The sequence below is a fragment of the Carex rostrata genome, chromosome 9 (genome assembly GCF_964058835.1).
Source record: "Carex rostrata chromosome 9, lpCarRost1.2, whole genome shotgun sequence".
Classification (NCBI taxonomy): domain Eukaryota; kingdom Viridiplantae; phylum Streptophyta; class Magnoliopsida; order Poales; family Cyperaceae; genus Carex; species Carex rostrata.
Genome location: NC_135926.1, coordinates 4,353,593 through 4,372,694, shown reverse-complemented (window position 1 = coordinate 4,372,694; position 19,102 = coordinate 4,353,593). Strand labels below are relative to the sequence as shown.

The window sequence follows — 19,102 nt, the reverse complement described above, 5'->3', positions numbered from 1 at the left end:
ATTATTGTGCTTAAAATAACACCTTCCATTAACAAAATGTACGATTCAATAATGAACTTAGTAACGATCAACGACTGCTAAGATGCACTAAGCAGAAAATGTGGCTAATTTCGTACTAAGTGGGCTTATTTTTTCAGTATATAAATGCAATCCCCAATTGGGCTCAAACTCACAAATGTTACATTTTAAACAAAAAAAGATCTGAATAAAACATTGGTACTAACCTTCATGGTTACAACTGTAGCCTAGTGAGCTTCATCAACTTATTATGAGCGGTCTACCATGGCTACCAATGGGCCTGACGATAATAGGAAGCGAAGGCCTTCATAACCTAAGTAGAATCTTCTGCTATTCATCCTAATCCCCACCGACTGGTCTAAAGTGAACGGATGATCTGATCTAATCATCTAAAGCGTCAGTTGCAATCTCTTAGCTTTCGAATAAATCATCCGGACTATCTGTTGAAAGTGGACGGTAGAGAAACCATGCAACTGTGATATACATTGATTTAATTTTCAGGGGATATTTATTGAATTAGTGCACAATAAGGAGAAACATAGGCGGATAGGCCCATCTATATATCAAAGACTCAGGTTCTTTTTCAAATTTAAATAAAGTATTGTATAAAGGTAATTATATGTGCAGATGGGTTTATGTACACTAATTCAATTGTCGATCAAATTTTATATCTGATACTGCTTGGTTTTTTTTCCTATTTACAAAAAAAAAAAAAAAAAAAAAAAAACATTTTTCTTTATTTCTTATCAATACATCGTTCTTGGTAGTGATGCATTTGATAACGTTCAAGTTATGAAAAGTGCTGTAATATTTCTTACAAGTTACCTTTATTTATTTATTACCTTTTTGTTTTCTGAAAACCAGATTTGATTAGCTGAGATGGCAGTGCTGTGATATTTTCTAGCATACTATCATAATATCCAGGAAGCAGTTAGTATAGTTATGTTCCAGTTCTGTTAGTCTAGCTGAGAAATCATGCACAATTCAATAACCATAGATTGTAATGCAGAGATAATGCACAAGCTAGAGATGATTGAGATGAAATTAAACAGTCTCTTCGTAAATATTTAGCATACAAACATGTCTTCTGCAGTTATACAAACACTGAAATATCAAGCACATCACGCTAAACGACACGTCACATTTCAAATTTTACAGTGCATCACTGATGTTTGATACACATTTTTTTAACAATAATCGAAGTACATAGACAAGTGACCAAAGACTACGCTGAACAGCTACAATCATCAATTTAGTAAACTTCTAAATTTGAGGAAATAATTACCTCTAATACTCAGAAAATCAGAACTCTGCCACAACACAATGCGCTATGGCTGAGCCATAAGGCATCCCAAGGGCCACAGTTTCCCACCACAGGATTGATCCATGCAATCCTTCATTGCGCAAATCAGTAACCCTAATCCCCGCCCAATCCACCATCATTTCCTTTTGCTTCCCTCCATTTCTCTGCTCCCAAATAACACATAAAACCCCATGCAGATTTGCCAGTGTTGCCCCAGAGAGAAACTTCGGGAGATGCTTGTCGACCCCCATGACAGGCCTCCACTTATCCATCACCTGATCGTACCCCTTGATCTTACCCATGTAGTCATATGTATACAAAATACCATTCACAACGACAGCCCTTCCTTTCCACCCAAGATCCAGTCTTTTTGGCACCGGACCCCATGAACATGAACCAGTGTCCTGGCCTGGGTCATATGCCACTCCACCCCGATCAGCCATGGCCAGAACCTGACCCGACAGCACCACACACCCATGCATCCACTTCTCACGCACGTGCACTGGACTGTCAATAGGGACCCACTGAGGGTTTTTATCGAACGGGTTAAAGGACTCAGCCCAGCCCTCTGATGAAGGAAGGCAGCCACCAATTGCATAAAGACGGCCATTTAAAAAACTGGCTGCAGCAAATTCTCGAGCAGTTGACATGCGTGGTCCGAGTAACCACTGACCGCCAATACGCAGGTCGAGAATTTGAACAACTTTAGAAGGGACGCTTGATAGGGACCCACCGATGACGAAAACGAAAGGGCCCACCGTGGCACAGGCAGAGCCGACGGTTGAAAGAGGCGAATCGGGAAGGTAGTCGGGGTGGGAGCGGCCCTGATTGAGAACCAACCACGGGGATTGATTGGTTTGGGTGCGGATGTTGAGGCAGATTGTGGGTTCGGTTGAGTGCGTGACGGAGGATCGGAGGGTGAAGAGGAGACGGGAGAGAATGAAAGAGCGCCAGGATTTCGACACGTGGCAGAGGCTCCGATGGTGGGACCGCGGGATCCTGGCGATGATTTGGACTGAGATTTCGTTGGGCAGATCTGGGAAAAGACGGGTGCACGGTGGATCCTCCATGTCTGTGACAAATAAGAAGTTTCTAGACCCCTTATTTTGCTCGGTCGCCGGATATGGAATATAGCTCGGGGTGGATGACGAAGTCAGAGGGGAGACTTGATTAAGGGCGAGGAAGCTCAGAAAGAATGACGAGGTCTTGAGACTTGAGGTGATTCGCATCCTCTGAGATATCTCATATTTTGCGTGTTTTTTTGGAAAATCTTAACTGTTCAAATATCTTCTGCACGAATATCTAAGCACAAATAATAATGGCCCCCGCGCTATCTGATCCTCTAATGTAACTTAAATTTTGATTTTAGATCCGGACCGTCCGATAAGAATCCGAATCAATCCGGTCCAAGGTAGAATGTACTGGGCTTTTTAATATTCGTTCTAAAGCAGATCGACAGTCCGGATATAAACCCAAAATTTGACTTAACACAGGTGATTAATTAGGCCTGGAGGGGGCTTATTCCCGGACTAAGTTATTGATTGGACTGTGTGAGTATGTGTCAATCGTATCTGCACCGTTCATTTGAGACTGAAGCATTCAGATGAATTTTAAACCTTTTTATTAAATTGGGTGCTCATATTGACAACACTAATTCTTTTAGGGCGTGTTCGTTTGTCGCGGGATTACATGGGATGAGATTTGACGGGGATGAAAATTTACTTTTGAAAAAGTGGGAACCCATTAAAATGGATATGCACATGATTTATTATGGGAATGTGTTGAAATGAGTGTTTGGTTGTACCGTGGAAATAGTTGTAGAAAATCTTATTTTTGTTTATAAAATAGTTGATAGCAATACAATTCTACTTATTAATAATTATTAATAAAATTAAATAAAATGATTAAACAATAACATGATAATATTTATTCATTATTATTTCTTAAATTTAAATTTTGTAAAAAAAATAACTGTCTTTTCAAAATGTATTAAATATTTTTTAGGGTGTCTTGTGTTGGGGTTCACGCGGTGCTAACCGAAACCCCTTTAGGCTTAAGTTGCGGAATGACCGTAGAACAAAAATTTCTACGGCCAACTTAAGCTCAGGATTAAACGGGGTATGTCAGGAAACTTTCCAAGGCGGACACACCTTCAGTATTCCTTTGGCATCAAAACCCAATTTAATCTTTTTTACAGATCTACTCCATGATTGATTTCTAAAACTTTAATCTACTTACAAATTAAATAGATTAATATAACATATTTATACCTTGTTTCCAAATCACAGTTGGAATGCAGACCGAGCGAGTAGAGCCTCACCAGGGAAGGAATCGACTCGGAGTATCACACGTGTGATACCTCTATCGGTTATCCACCAGGACTAACCAGAGAGCGGTTTATTTCTTCTGCCAGAAATACCGTAAACCGCGGAATTATGCAAAAACACTATTCACGGGGAAAAGACGAAAACCCGTAAACACGAATTTTCGGTTGCTCAGTTTCATCAATATGCAAAACTGACATACCGCTAAATTCGGTAAAACACTATTCATCGATCCCGTAAATATTCTCCACAACAACCCGCAAGATTATACGTCAAGTACGTATAACTTTCTTTTCTCAACCGAAACACTATTTGGGAGAGAAACCGAGAAAGAGAGAAAATACCGATCCGTTTCGACACGAAATCGGTATGAGTGAATTAGCGATTTTCTCTCTACCCCTCCACCCCTATTTATAGTGTTTAGGGTCGGTTGCAAAAGACCAAAATGCCCTCCAAGTTCGGCCTATTTACAAGGTATGCCATTGACACCTCATCCTTTTATATGTGAAATGACCAAAATACCCCTTCCACACCCTTCCACACTCTTCTCCATGTTTCTACACATGCAAGGTGGCATAGGTGTGAAATGACCATTTTGCCCTTGTGGATAGGATTGATGACATGTCATCTGGATAGGATCAATGACATGTCATGCGGATAAGGACGAATCTGAAAAGACCCAATGCCCTCGGCCCGAACACAAATAATATTCGTATAATTATTCTGAACAATTATATATATATTTTTCTTGCGGTTTGTTGTTTCGGTAATTTATACAACGTGTCCTGCACATTTATAAATTAACCAGTTAACTTTTATACAACGTGTCACACACGTTTATAAATTAACCAATGTTTTTGCTTGTTATTTTTACATAACATTTATAATTTAATTATAACACGTATAATTAATTATAACCATCTTACTATTGATCATAACCAATTTATAATCAATCACAATAAGATTCTCCGATTAACTCCTATATGGTGTGACCCAATAGGATCTGTGTTATGTTGGTAAATAGAGTTAAAACTGTTTTAACTTCTATAATCATGGGTGGCATCTGGCAACACATCATGACCATCCAATTACACAGATGATGGTGTACTGTACAATATCACGATCCAGTAAACAATTTACTTGTGTCTGTTCTTCTGTCTCATAGCTATCAGATCAGTTTCAAGGTAGATGTGTGTCATCTGGCAACACATCATGACCATCCAATTACACAGATGATGGTGTACTGTACAATATCACGATCCAGTAAACAATTTACTTGTGTCTGTTCTTCTGTCTCATAGCTATCAGATCAGTTTCAAGGTAGATGTGTGTCATCCTTGCTAACTGAATCTTTTCTTGATCTTGAGCAGATTATCAAATATAATTACTCTTGTAATTATACCGCTAGCAGATAATCTTACTCTATCAAGGGGCCCAGTGATGCTATAGCTCGTATAGAGATACGAGGGACAAATAGTATTCTTGGTAAACTATCACTTCCTCAGCTAAGCTATACATATGGAAAAGCTACCGTTATGACTGCTTTTTACGGACAGCGGTGGATAACAATCACACATACATATTTCTCAGTGGGAACGATAAATACCTCATACTGTAGAACGTGACACTGAATGAAAACATAAATGACACGAACACAATTCTATTTAATGTTTCATTCGGGGTCTATCAAATACCATGTTTCTAGAACATGTATCTATGTGATTAAAATGACATCTCGTGTCAGGTGGTTTGTAAAACTTAACCATCTTTTAATCCACATACTAACCTTATCGCGGTAATTAGTGTTCCTGCTAATTACCTTGGTCAGTGACCTTTTAAGAGTATATATTATCTATATTATGGAGTTTCATAATTTCAGTCATGAACTCGAAATGATCCATAAATTCAATAATACTCAAGGCAACAAAATGATATTAATCATTCAATTCATGAACAAAGCTTTGTGATAAATTATCGTATTATTGACTTCTAGATTATTACACTAACATCTTGCATATAGTATTTTTAGTCATATATTTCAATTATTATATTAATAATTTTAAACTATTAGCTTAATCACAACATGATATAATTTTATAATTAATTATGGAAATGTACTGAAATTAGTGTTCGGTTGTACCGTGGAATTAGTTGTGGAAAATCGTAATTTTTTTAAAATATGTTTTTTATTTAATTTTTTCATCTATTTAAATAAGAAAATTTTATAACAAAAATAATTAGTCTTTACTTTTTTCACATATTTTTCACTTAATTTATACAAAAAATAATTCACAATTATAATTTTTTTATATACTAGTTTACATTTTTTTTTTATTTGAAGGACCACATAAAATTCAAGATAAAAACAATTGGGGCCCAGTTTTGTGTGGCTCACATAGTCACATGTTGCCTACGGGCTTTTTGAATAAAAACAAAAGATTCACATACTCACATACTCACATTCAAAGGCAGTGTTATCTGGTCTTTGAGCTAAACTTATCTGTCCCACAACCAAAATTCAGTTTAAATCCATGTCTATATATACATGCTGAATGGTCTTTGAGCTCAGTGAAACCCGCATCACTAACAAATTTGAAACTGCACTTCCCCTAGCCTCTTCATATGGTATAATGAAATCAGTAACATGCAATGCCCCCTTTGTACCAATCACGGTCATTTGCATGGTGAGATGAGCAAAAAATGAGCAGTTGAGAGTAGCAGATCTACCGTCTGGCCAGAGGAGTTGGGCCCCGCAAGACAGTAAAACACCAGAATTATTCTTTAACGGCGCCCCTAAGGGCGACAGTAGTCTTGGGCAGCTGGTATGAGTTGGCCCAGAGGATCGAGCGTATGCAGTACCAGCCAGGATCCCCCAATGCACCAAGAGCATCAAGGTCAGGTTTTACACGTATGTCATTTTGCAGGAAGTCTTCGTCTGCCAAAAAGGTAAATATTCTATCCACCTGTAAACAGTGGGAAATTTATGATTAGTGCATTTAGAAACTCGTGTTATTCATATCAAAACAAAACAATAATACAGAGATCAATGTCATTCATTCATATGCAGACTTTCAGTCTTTCTCAATGAAGCTTTGATATTATCTTCAATCGAAAGCAAATATAACTCAAGAGCAAAGCTAGGGTGTGTTGTGCTCACCGAAGAGTTTGGTGCATAACTCCAAAATCTATTATATTGACTTCAAACGAGACGAATCCAAACCGTTGAAAATGATATACTTTACGAGTGATGCGTGTTACATGCAAAATTTTGAAATTTTTGAATTTATTTAGTATAAAGTAAAGCGGTCAAAAATATGACTTTGTAAATGCAAAGAAATAAAGTTTTTACAAGTTATGTCGATGCATTCATTTTTAATCAAATTTTGACACCTTGTCTTAATTTGTACTAAATAAATTTTAAAATTTTAAAATATTGCATGTACATGCATCACTCGTGAAGTAAATCATTTTCAACGGTTTGGATTCGTCTCGTTTGAAGTCAATCCGATAAATTTTAGAATTATGCATACGAAATCCTTTGATGAATACATCACACCCTAGCTTTGCTCATAACTCAAATAAAAGGGAAGACCACAAGGATGTCAAACAATCAGATTTAGATCAAATTTAAGCAAGGTCCAAATCCAAAGTAGCAACTCCAAAGTCCAAGGCAGATATATATTATGCGATCAGAATATCAAGGTACAAATGTGGATCCAGTAATGTCATGTTAGCCGGATCAGAAACATATTTCTGTATCCTGTCAGCAGGGAGACAGGGTTCTGAGTTCTGAAACTATTCTATGCTGTATTGAAGTTATATTCTCATCATTTTGTCTCAGCATTGTAATGCTCTCAAGCATTAATTGTTATTCATCCTAATTATAGCCATAAGCCCTCCTATTGCCAAATGTCTAACACATGCATCTGACAAAGTATCAAATTATAATCAGATCAAATATACTATTGGATTCAATACTGAGTTCCACATATGGATCAAATGAGCTAAGTATAATTTTAATGATCTGAAGTTAGATTCACCAGAGTTCCTAATCTAAATTTATAAACAAAAGCAGAGCACTACTGACTTACCGTCTTGAGCTCCCCAAAGGGGGTCGAATCTGTAATCAGCTCGCGCATTTTCACAGTTCTGGGATGATGCATCCACATGGCGGAGTCAATAAACTGGACCCGATTCTCTCTGCACGCCTGTAGTATGACGTCCAGTTCCTCCACGCACAGCGCGGTGGGTTTCTCCAACAAGACATGCTTCCCCTTTTTGGCAGCAACGACGGCCCAGGTCACGTGCAAGCTCGTAGGCAGTGGCACATAAACTGTGTCCACGGAGGGGTTGTCGAGCACCACGTCGTAAGGGCGAGAGGGATGGTGGAGGCGGGAAGGGCATTGTCGGACATGAACTGTCGCGCCTTGTTGATGGACTGGGATCCAACGACGATTAAGGTGGTGTTGGGGGAGAGAGAAATGGCGCGTGCGACCTTGCTGAGCAGCACGTAGTTTACCTTTTGCATGTTTGGTTGTTCTATTTGCTTGAGAAATATTCTGTCCTATTTGTATTACCATAATGTAATTGCGAAAACTTTTTGTAAAGTGATATTCATTGTATAATTTGTAGTTAGCGCAAGTGAGATAGAGGCGCTTTTTGAGTTGTTCAAAAGTATTAGCAGTTCTATTATAGACGATGGTCTTATAAGCAAGGTACTTGTATTGCTTCTCTTGGATATTTATTTTTACTATTATGGTGTGATTACTAGTATAATTTTAGTTTGAGAGTTTCTTCCAATTATGGAAAAATTTCCTCATTTGAAGATATTCTAACTTCCCTAAAATTGCCCCAATATTTAGGGGTGTCAATGGCACCTTTTTAGCCATTTACCCGACCCGTTTTGTATTCGATAAGGCGGGTATGGGTAAGATTTTTTTTCGTTAGCTTATCGGGCATGGGTATGGGTAAGAAATTTTTTTCGTTAACCAAATGGGTGAGGGTATGGGTAATAACTATTTCGTATCCATTACCCTATAGGGTAATTATAAAATCTAAATATATATATTCAATTCAATTTTATAAAAAACAATTTAGTTGGAATTTATTGCATATTTATTTATTTTTTTATTAAAAATGCAATTACATATATGTGAAATTAATGAGTTTTTGATGTTTAATTTGTAAAATATAATAAAACTAATTATTATATTAGTAATATCCGTTATTACTGGCTACCGTTTCGTTACCCTATAATATTAACGGGTAAGGGTAGGGTAGGATAAAGTCAAATTTTAATGAGTATGAGTAGAGTATGAGTAAAGTCAATTTTAATGAGTATGGGTATGAAAATGCCTCCACCCGACCCGTACCGTACCCATTGACACCCTTACCTATATTCCCTTTAAGAGAGAAATGTTGTTGTATTGACAGAGAGTGAAAGAAAAAAAAGTAAATGGTATAATTTTGTTCTTTGTAGGGGTATATGTTTGGCTTTACAGGGTTGCTTACTTTGAGGATACAAAAGCTCTATTTTTTTTTTTCTGAGAGAAAAAGATGCTCTATTTTAATATCTTTCAAATGCCTATTTGCAGTTGTTGTTTCATCACAAGAAAAAAGATAATCTCTTCGCAAATAGGGTAATTTTTGAGATTTTGTTTTTACCCTTTTTTTTTTTCTCTTTTTCAAATTTTCATATTGTGAGTACACGGCTTTCATCTTATTTAGTTTTGGGGGCAGAATTAAATCCACCATGCCTCATTTATTAAATCTGCATTCATTAACATTCTCTTATAGGCACTTTATATTTTTTTTCGTGATGAAAGTTGTTTTAAACGTAGTGATAAAATATCTTCAGAAATTTTCTATTGATTTTAAAATAACTGCAGTCTGCAGGTATTCACCTTATTTGATGTGAAGCAAAAGGGCAATATTGATTTTGGTGACTTTCTCTTCTTTTCTGCTCTTTCAGACTTGGAGATTAAGATAATCTATTTGGTCTCTCCTCTCCCCTCCATCAAGGTATGGGTTCTCTCTGTCACTCTCTTTTTTTATCTATTTAATTTGCTATTATTTTAATGTTTCAGTTAGTATAGCTGAATTCTTAGCTTTTTATATTGAGTTGGGCTTCTGGGTTTTTGTTGTTGCGAGTTGCGACTGTTCTTCCCTAACCTTATGCTATTTAGGCACTAGTTAATTAATACTGTTGTTGGTACTTGATTTTGATTTCTATCATTGATTTTTGAGAATTTATGCTATTTAGGAACTAGATTTTCAGCTAATAGTTCAATCTGTTAGAGAAATAGCAAAATCATAACACTTATCTCAGATCCTCTAATTTACTAACCGGTCCGCATGTTTTCTCAATCGGTTAAGTTATCAGTTGTAAATTTTAATAAACGGTACCAAGTTGATGAAGAAGACTTGCTAAAGTTGGTTAAACTATATGTAATTTTATTCAAACCCCTTCAATGTATGCTGTTTAATTGAGACCCCAATATCTCGGTAATCATACGTATCTGGAACCAAGTTTCTGGTACCAATATCTTTTGAACAAATCATAACTTGTCTTATTTGAATATTATTTGTGCCTAGTTGTATCTTTACATATAGTTTTTTTTCTAAGCTTGTTACATTTTTTTTTGTACAGTTAATGTCTCAAACTCACTCCCAAACAAACCCGAGGTCGGGAATTCTCAAAGTGAATCGATTCAGGAAATGAAAGCCTGTAGATAAACTTAGGAAAATAAATAACAAAAAACAACAACTTGAAAATAAATCTAAAAAAATAAGTAAAAATATGAACTAACTCACAAGCCGAGCGTTTACATGAGCCGAGCTGAACTGAATTTTCTTTTTCAAAATCAAACTGAACTAGAGCAAAATTATTTTTATTTTAATTTTCTCATTAAGCGAGCCAAATTTAAACTGAACCTTAATCATTAGCAGCCTAGTCCTGCCGAATAGCTGCATGTGCTTCGTACTCTTCAAGGCACTACAGCACAATATCACCCAACAAACCACAAAAAAAGGCTCGTCGCGTGTGCCAAAATGGATCCAACATAGCCACTAACCTTCATAAAAACAAAATGGATCCAACATCCAAGATGTACCTCTTATGAAATGAAATTAAACCTTACTAAAGCTCTCCCTTTCCCTTCCGTCAAATCATTTCTCGAACACAAACTCTCACTCGTCTCTTGCCAAAATGCATTGCAAATCATACCTACCACCTTCATGTCGCACCAATCCATGCATAGTTAATTATCTTAGGCTTTCGTTCGAAAATTTTTCTAAACAACCTATTACTGAACGGATATACCAAATTAGGCAGTGTTTCTACTGCCCGCAAGGTGTTTGATGGAATGACCGAGAGAAATATGATTTCTTGGTCATATATGATCTCCATGTACACTAGCCAAGGAAAAGAGGACATGATTCTCTCACTATTCTCAAGCCTTTTAAGAAATTCACGGGGTAGCACAAATGAGTATATCCTTTCCAGTGTGTTGCGTGCATGTGTCCAGTTGAAAGATGTGAGTTCGGCTCTACAGCTGCATGACATTGCACTTAAATTGGATTTTAGCGCAAACAGGTTTGTGGGTACCTCTCTAATAAAGTTCTATGTTAAATTTGGGACCATGGAAAACGCATTCTACATATTTGATGAAATGCCAATTAGAAGCTCAGTAACTTGGACAGCAGTAATAACTGGTTACACCCAAACAGGGAATTCTTATTTGGCGTTGAAGTTTTTCACTTTGATGAAAATTGAGCCAACCAAGCCTGATAAGTTCATTCTTGCAGTGCAATTAGTGCTTGTACTGCACTTAATTTTCTCAAAGGGGGGAGCCAGATCCATGGATATTTGTATAGAAATGGAATTGAGATGGACATATCTATTGAAAACACACTAATTGATCTATACTCCAAATGCCATTGGTTGGAGAGTGCGCAAAAGTTGTTTGATTCTATGCATGCGAAAAACCTTGTTTCTTGGACAACCTTGATTGCGGGTTACATGCAAAGTTCTTCCAATTTCATGGCCATGAGCTTGTTTTCGAAAATGACCCATTCCGGGCTACAACCTGATTCTTTTGCTAGCACAAGCATCCTATGCTGTTGTGGTTCATTGAGGGCCTTAACTCAAGGGAAAGAAGTACATTGTTATACCATAAAGGCTAACTTAGATTCGGATGATTGTGTCAAAAACTGTCTCATTGACATGTGTTGCAAAGTAGCTCATTAGCAGATGCACAGATTGTATTTGATTATTTTGCAAAGGACGATACAATTTCTTATAATGTCATGATTGAAGGTTACTCAGCGCACAAGAAAATCAAGGAGGTAGTGTGTTTATTCAATAGTATGAGATCTAGATCAGTAACTCCAATTATTCTCACATTTGTTAGTGTTCTTGGTGTTTCTTGAGAGCTGTTATCTGTCAACTTGAGCAGACAAATCCACAGTTTAGTTGTTAAAACCTGCATTTTGTTGAATCTGTCTATTGGCAGTGCCCTAGTTGATGTTTATTCAAAGTGTTGCTTTACTAGAGATGCAAGATTAGTTTTTGATCAGGTAGCCAAGCCCGATTTGGTAATTGTCAATGCAATGATATTGGGGTACGCTCAAAATTCACAACATAAGGAGGCATTGAAACTCTTTCAGCACCTACATGCAAATGGTCCTACACCTGACAAGCTAACTTTTGCTGCACTTATAGCTGCAAGCAATCTGACATGCATTTTTCATGGCTTTGAACTCCATAATCTTGTCATAAAGTTTGGCCTGAGTTCAGATTCACACATTTCAAGTGCACTAATAGACCTGTACAGTAAATGCGGTTGCGTGAAAGAAGCTTGTTTACTGTTCAACTCCACTAGCACACAAGATATGGTCTGTTGGAATGCCATGATTTCGACTTTCGCACAGAATGGTCAAGCAGAGGAGTCACTTAGGGTTTTTAACCTGATGAGAGAAAAAGACATAAACCCTAGTTACGTAACGTTTATTGGCGTACTAACAGCATGTGCACATGCAGGACATGGCGAGTTAGGTTTGCACCATCTTATGTCTATGAAGGAAACATACAGTATTGAACCTGGAATAGAACATCATTCTTCAATTGTTAATTTATTTGGCCGATTGGGGAGGTTAAATGAGGCCAAAATTTTCATTGAACAACTACCTGTTGAGCAAGCACCAGTCCTATGGAGGATCTTATTGAGTGCATGTAGGGTTTTTGGTAATATAGAAATTGGAGAGCATGCAGCTGATAAGATACTGATGACAGACCCCACTGACAGTGGGGTGTACACCCTTTTGTCGAATATTTATGCATCGAAGGGTATGTTGGAAAATGTAGCTAGAGTAAGAATATTATTAAATATGCAGTGTTGGAGTAAAGAACCAGGATATAGTGTAATTCAAGTGATGAAAAAGATTCTTGTATTTGATTCAGATCTTTGTAGAGATAAATATGCCTGATTTGTCTGCAAAGAATGTCTGTGCTTGATTCAGATCTGTCAAGAGATTGATAGCTTGATTTGTTTTAGATTTACTTGTTGATGAGGTTGGTTGACGTGGCAGGGATTCTCCATAAGGATATTTTTTTATACTAAAAAATTCTCATGTTTTATCTGCCAATTGCTAGCCTCATCAAGAATATTCCTGTATTTGATTGAGATCTCTTCTGAGACAAATATGCCTGATTTGTCTCCAAAGAATTTATGTATTTGATTCAGATCTGTCAAGAGATTGATATGCTTGATTTCTTTTAGATTTAGTTGTCTTGATGAGGTGGATTGTCGTGGCAGGCATTCTCCATAGGGATATTTTTTATAGTAAAAATTATCATGTTTTACATTAATCAGCCAATTGCGAGCCTCGATTGTCTGTAGTAAGTGCCCAATTGTTATTCACTTATTTGTTTATATGATTTTATTATGTTCAATTTATGAGCCAATTGCGAACCTCGATTCTCATGATTTTGTTATGTTCAGTTTATTTAAATACCCTTGCAATTGGCTTTGCCTCTTTTATGCATATAATTTTTTAAAAATATTCTTTTTATATTTTAGACTGCAATTTGTTTAAGCTTCTTCTAATAACGAACGACTTCTCTTCTTTTGTTTTCTGCCGAGTGCCCGAGTAGTACAACTGCAACTCTGCAGTTAAAACTGGATGTGCATGCTTCCAGTGCATTGGAAATTACGTATTGACTATTGACTGTATGCTTCGGCCGTAAAAATAAATGTATAATGGGATTAATAGGTGCTGGTCTGAGTACAAAACAGGATGCAGATTTTCTGATCTTTCTATGGGATATTTGCTAGAGCATGCTACAAAATGAAAAACCAGTGTTGTAAATAACAGTATGCGGTTATCACTGTAGAGTATTGTCAAGCGATTAATTGAAAATAATTGAAAATAATCAGTCATAATCAGAAATAATCGACCAATTAATCTGAAAAACCTGTGACAATTTAGTTACCGCCAACGACTAATTGGCCGATTAATCGGCCTAAACGATGTTTTTTACAACACTGTGAAAAGCATTAGCAGCTGTCATCACAGGAATAACATAAGGGTATTGAAAGGTTTCGGGTAGGTTAAAATGCAACAATTCGATTCAGTTCATTAGTTTGTTTATTACCTGAAAACCAGAGTTCATGTATAAAACTAATTCCAAGATTAATATATAGTTTTACCACTAGACGCGCAGCAGAAATCTTCGAGTCCTAACAATAGTCTTCTTCTCTTTTCGATCTCGTGTCGGATCCACACAACATCACAACGGCCACGTCTCTATTAGTATCCATATGCACAAGTTGAAAACCAAAAGTCAATCAGTATGCTAGTACCGATCTGAAAGCCTTCGTCTTTTTCTCTTTCTTTCTCTCTTTCGTTTTCTAAAATTAAGTGAACATAATGGCTTAACTAAAAACTGAACTGATGTTACATATTTATAACATAATGCACTAGTTCGTTTGAGAATGTAACACATGTTCATTGGCACTAATTCGTTTGAGCTTTTTCAGAAGATCTTATCTTGATGGAACATATCAGATCATATGAGAGCAAAAATTCGAGCCCAACCCAATAAGAGTTGATTCATATTATAACTTCATTGAATTAACTATTAATTTAGGTCCAAAATATTCTGGCATGCTAATACATTTATGTTAATACATTATTAACAGGTATGTCATATGCCAGAAGTTGTCCACCACATATTGGGTGGTCCGACGTGCATTAGATCAAATTCAAGCTATCATTTGATCTGTCCGCACTAATATGTATGCGCGCTTCATCCGTATAAAAGTTGTAATTATCCGTAGGGATAGAGCCACATTAAAGGAATGGAGTCGCCTCCATTTGTTTTCAAACTTTTTTTTTGTACTTGTATCCTATTTTTCATAGAATAAAATGTTGAAACCAAATTTGAAAAACTCAAAATTTTCATTCTAGTATATTTACGTAATATCTCCAATTGTAATATTTGTTAATTTGATGTCTAAATGGAAAACTCTATATTTTAATTAAATTATTAATGAGCTATTAATGAATAGCAAACAGTTCAATTTTTAGATGTACCGTTGCATCCTTTGCTAATTAATGCACCTTTTCATTCTTTTAGCCGTTTACAAGTTTGATTATATACTAGTATCGTGCCCGTGCGTTGTAACGGGAACATATTACTGGATTTAATAGTCTGTGAAGAGAAATTGTGAAATGCATATTGGTATCAAGCAACAAATTAAGAAATTGTGAAAGCATATTAGTAGCTCTAATAAAGACTATTTCTCCTCTTCACACATGAAAAATTGATTTTCTCTACAGATTCGGAAATATTGAATAATTTCTATTTTCATTGTCGAAAATATAGATGACATAATTTAATTGCAAAGAATCGGATAAATAAGGAAATAATTGAATTGCATGAATCAAATATAGCTATAAGGAGAAATAAGGAAACAAATCGTTAGGGATACATTCAATTTTAATTGTGACAACCATGTAGCAGTCTATGTGGCGAGTATGATTTTAACTAAATTTAGACTTCTATACATAAAATAGATGTATTTAATTAAAAGAGACAAATTATGTAATTGGAGGACTGATATTTAATCTGAAAATTCATATGTCAATCTCAATCGTTGACAGATCAGGACAACTACGTGCATAATATAAGAATGAGATACTCCTTATCATTTTTTAATAATTAAGTTAATCCTATGACTCTCTTATGAGAAATGGTAGCTTATCTTCGTACTAAATACTCTCTTAGTACCAAGAAAGAAATCTCTGTTAAACCCCATATATCTCTGTTCAGAGAATTCAAATAAAAAAAATCTTGATGTGGTTGATTTTCTCATTTATCTTCTAATTAATAATTCGTTTGATCAATTGCTAAATATTGCATAGTTATCATCGGTTCCATTCATGGTCGTATCCTAAGTTGCGATATTCTCATATTATTTTGGTGACGTTTCCAAATCTTGCACGCTTAAGGACAGTAATGATATTACGATCCGGATTCTTTCAACTTGATTTATTTTATTTAATTAATTATCTTTAACTAACCAAATTTCTGAAAGTTTATCTCAACATAAAATGCTATATGTAGTGCAAAACTGAGTCCATTCACAGTAATTTTTTTATATGATTAATCTCCATGACTTAGACTCTGTCTCTCATTGTATGCACGGTTTAATACGGATCAGACAGTTCAGGCTAGGCATCGTCCCATCGGACCAACCCAATTCTGTCCACCAGACAGCCCAAATGAGCACTCACACTACAATATAAGGGGTGAGATTTTGGTCTTACTAATCTAATTTGAACTGATCTAAGATGCAAATTAAACTTAGCGAAAACAACTAATATTATCACTGGAATAGTTGCAGAGAAGTAGGCGTTGATTGCGATTATTGTCTCTATCAAAAAATAGAGAAATCAAATAATAAAGCTAAACGGATCTCTCTGGTAGGTATAATACAATACAACCACAGCTGGAAGGCTATTAAAAATACATTTATGGTGCTGTACCGGTGGGGCTCAAAAATTGCTCCGTATGGATCAGGCAAATATTAAACCACACAAGACAAGTTGGGTTGTAGTACGCAACTTCTAATAATGAAGGGAGTATGACAATTTTAGATGGCCCACAAGGATTGTAATTCAATTTGGGGACCTCTAATTAATATAACATAAAAATGTTTAATTCTCTCAATAAATATCAAACTTATTTTAATTAAAATATATAATCAACAATATTGATAATTAAACAGATTCTATCTTGAAAAAAGACTAGTTTTTATTTTTTATTTTTTATGATTTGCCGATAACAAATATATTGATAAAAGAAGTTATTTACAAAGTTCTAGTAAATATAAAGCCTCCCCGCACACTAACTATACAATAGGGCAGACTATTTTACTATATTCTTCTATTTTATTAAATATAAAGACTAGTTATTTTAAACTTCAGTTCTTTAAGACAAAACTAAAATCTGATAAAAATTAAATTATTGAGCTTGTTTTGGAGCTGGAGCTTGATTTGAATTTGAATTGATCTAAAAACAGTAGCTATTCTCAAATCTTGGTGATCCAAACACAAATTTGCAAATTGGATTAGCTCAAGAATAGCTCTATTCTATTAATCCAAATAAATGATGGGTTAGCAAGAATAGTTCTAGTGGGGTTAGTGATATTAATAAAATATTTGATTCCTCTCAATTAAAGTATGTTTAAATATTAAATTAGTACTAAATATAATATAATATAATATTATATTAGTATTAAATAAAATATTTGTGTAAATATTAAATGTAATATAATATCAATTTAAAATGAAGATTAGTATTAAATAAATATAATATTAAATAAAATGTTAGATTAAATATTATATTGTAGTCATTTAAATAATAAATATAATATAATATAATATTAGTTTAAATATTATATTAATATTAAATAAATATAATATCAGATTAGATTAGTATTAAATAAAAGAGGAGGGTTCAAATGCACCCAAATTTTTGTGCACCCAAATGCACCCTATCTTTCAAATCCTTTTTCTCCGTTTTCAAAGTCCGAATAGTCAATCCGAACCGTTAGATGCGATCTATATATTAAGATGTGCTTGGAGACCAAATTTTACATTTTTTGAAATTTTTTTACTATTTATTAAGCCACTTTGAAAATCGCTGATTTTACATTTTCTGGGCCATTGGATCAGCGATTTTCAAAGTGGTTTAATAAATAGTAAAGAAATTCCAAAAAATCTAAAATTTGGTCTCCAAGCACATCTTAATATATAGATCGTATCTAACGGTTCGGATTGACTATTCGGACTTTGAAAACGGAGAAAAAGGATTTGAAAGATAGGGTGCATTTGGGTGCACAAAAATTTGGGTGCATTTGAACCCTCCTCATAATATATTAGATTAAATATAATATAATATTAGTTTAAATATTAAATGTAATACAGTATTAGTTTAAATGTTAAATGTAATATAATATTAGTTTAAATATTAAATGTAATATAATATTAATTTAAATATTAGATTAGTATTAAATAACTACAATATCAAATTAGATTAATATTAAATAAAATATTAATTTAAATATTATATTATTATTAAATAAATATAATATAATATTTTTTTAATATTAAATCAATATAATATAATATTTTTTTAATATTAAATGTAATATAATATTACTTTAAATATTAGATTGGTATTAAACTAAATATTAAATTAAATATTAAATTAAAAATAAAATAATATTAGTTTAAATATTAATATAATACAATATTAATTTAAATATTAGATTGAAGTATTATTGAAAAATATGATGCTTTATAATATATATTTAACAAGTCGTTATTAATAAAAAAGTTAGTTGAAAAGATAAAAATAAATAAATCATTATTATATTCCTTCCCTCCATTGTTATTTCAAACATACAATCCAAACAACATATCTACTAATTTGGAATAGTCAAATCTAGTGTTATTCTTGAATCTCTTGGTTTAGCACTATTCTCAACTACTAACCCAAAAATCGCTATTCTTGCACTAATCCTTGCACGATCCAAACGTACCTCATAAACAATCAAGTTAAAATTAGAGTTAGCTCTTTTAAGTTCGACCTGCTACAACGGTACTTCGGCAGAAAGTATAGCAATTTTCTTTCTATTAAATTTAAAAAAGGCGCTCTAAATAAAACATGTTTAGTTTACACGTGAAGTAATTAAATGAAAATCAAAACTGTGGGTAAAGACGAACAATGCACTGGACTCTCTACTGTTTTTGACGAATTAGATTATATGATGTCTTGCTTGTTCAAGAGAGTACCTGAGAACTTTAAGAAGGTTAGGAGTTTGTGTGCATATATATTTTCAATTTTCTTCACCTGAGGCCAACTGGTAAACTATATATGATGCTAAGA

At 34.5% G+C, this 19,102-nt stretch overlaps 1 protein-coding gene and 2 pseudogenes across 3 annotated transcripts; 1 reads left to right on the top strand and 2 right to left on the bottom strand.

Moving 5' to 3' along the window:
* Positions 1 to 218: 218 nt before the first annotated feature.
* Positions 219 to 2,569, bottom strand: LOC144559676 (F-box/kelch-repeat protein SKIP6-like). Of its 2 annotated transcripts, none has more exons than XM_078308775.1 (2): positions 1,304 to 2,569; positions 219 to 458 (listed from the first exon to the last, which is right to left on the bottom strand). In XM_078308775.1, exon 1 carries the CDS (start codon positions 2,548 to 2,550, stop codon positions 1,321 to 1,323), a length of 1,230 nt encoding a protein of 409 aa, XP_078164901.1. In that variant the 5' UTR covers positions 2,551 to 2,569; the 3' UTR covers positions 219 to 458; positions 1,304 to 1,320. The 2 variants fall into 2 exon arrangements, with proteins under 2 accessions (XP_078164901.1, XP_078164902.1); XM_078308776.1 differs by lacking the exon at positions 219 to 458 and adding an exon at positions 473 to 491.
* A 3,594-nt stretch (positions 2,570 to 6,163) lies between these two features.
* LOC144559298 (putative oxidoreductase At4g09670 pseudogene) lies at positions 6,164 to 8,048 on the bottom strand (annotated as a pseudogene). The gene is made up of 2 exons (XR_013513115.1): positions 7,737 to 8,048; positions 6,164 to 6,608 (listed from the first exon to the last, which is right to left on the bottom strand). The product of XR_013513115.1 is annotated as a putative oxidoreductase At4g09670 pseudogene (transcript).
* A 2,704-nt stretch (positions 8,049 to 10,752) lies between these two features.
* On the top strand, positions 10,753 to 13,290 carry LOC144559297 (pentatricopeptide repeat-containing protein At4g39530 pseudogene; annotated as a pseudogene).
* The last annotated feature ends 5,812 nt before the right edge of the window (positions 13,291 to 19,102 follow it).

Coding starts and splice junctions, on each gene's coding strand:
- LOC144559676 (XM_078308775.1), bottom strand. CDS start 2,550: ATGCGAATCACCTCAAGTCTCAAGACCTCGTCATTCTTTCTGAGCTTC.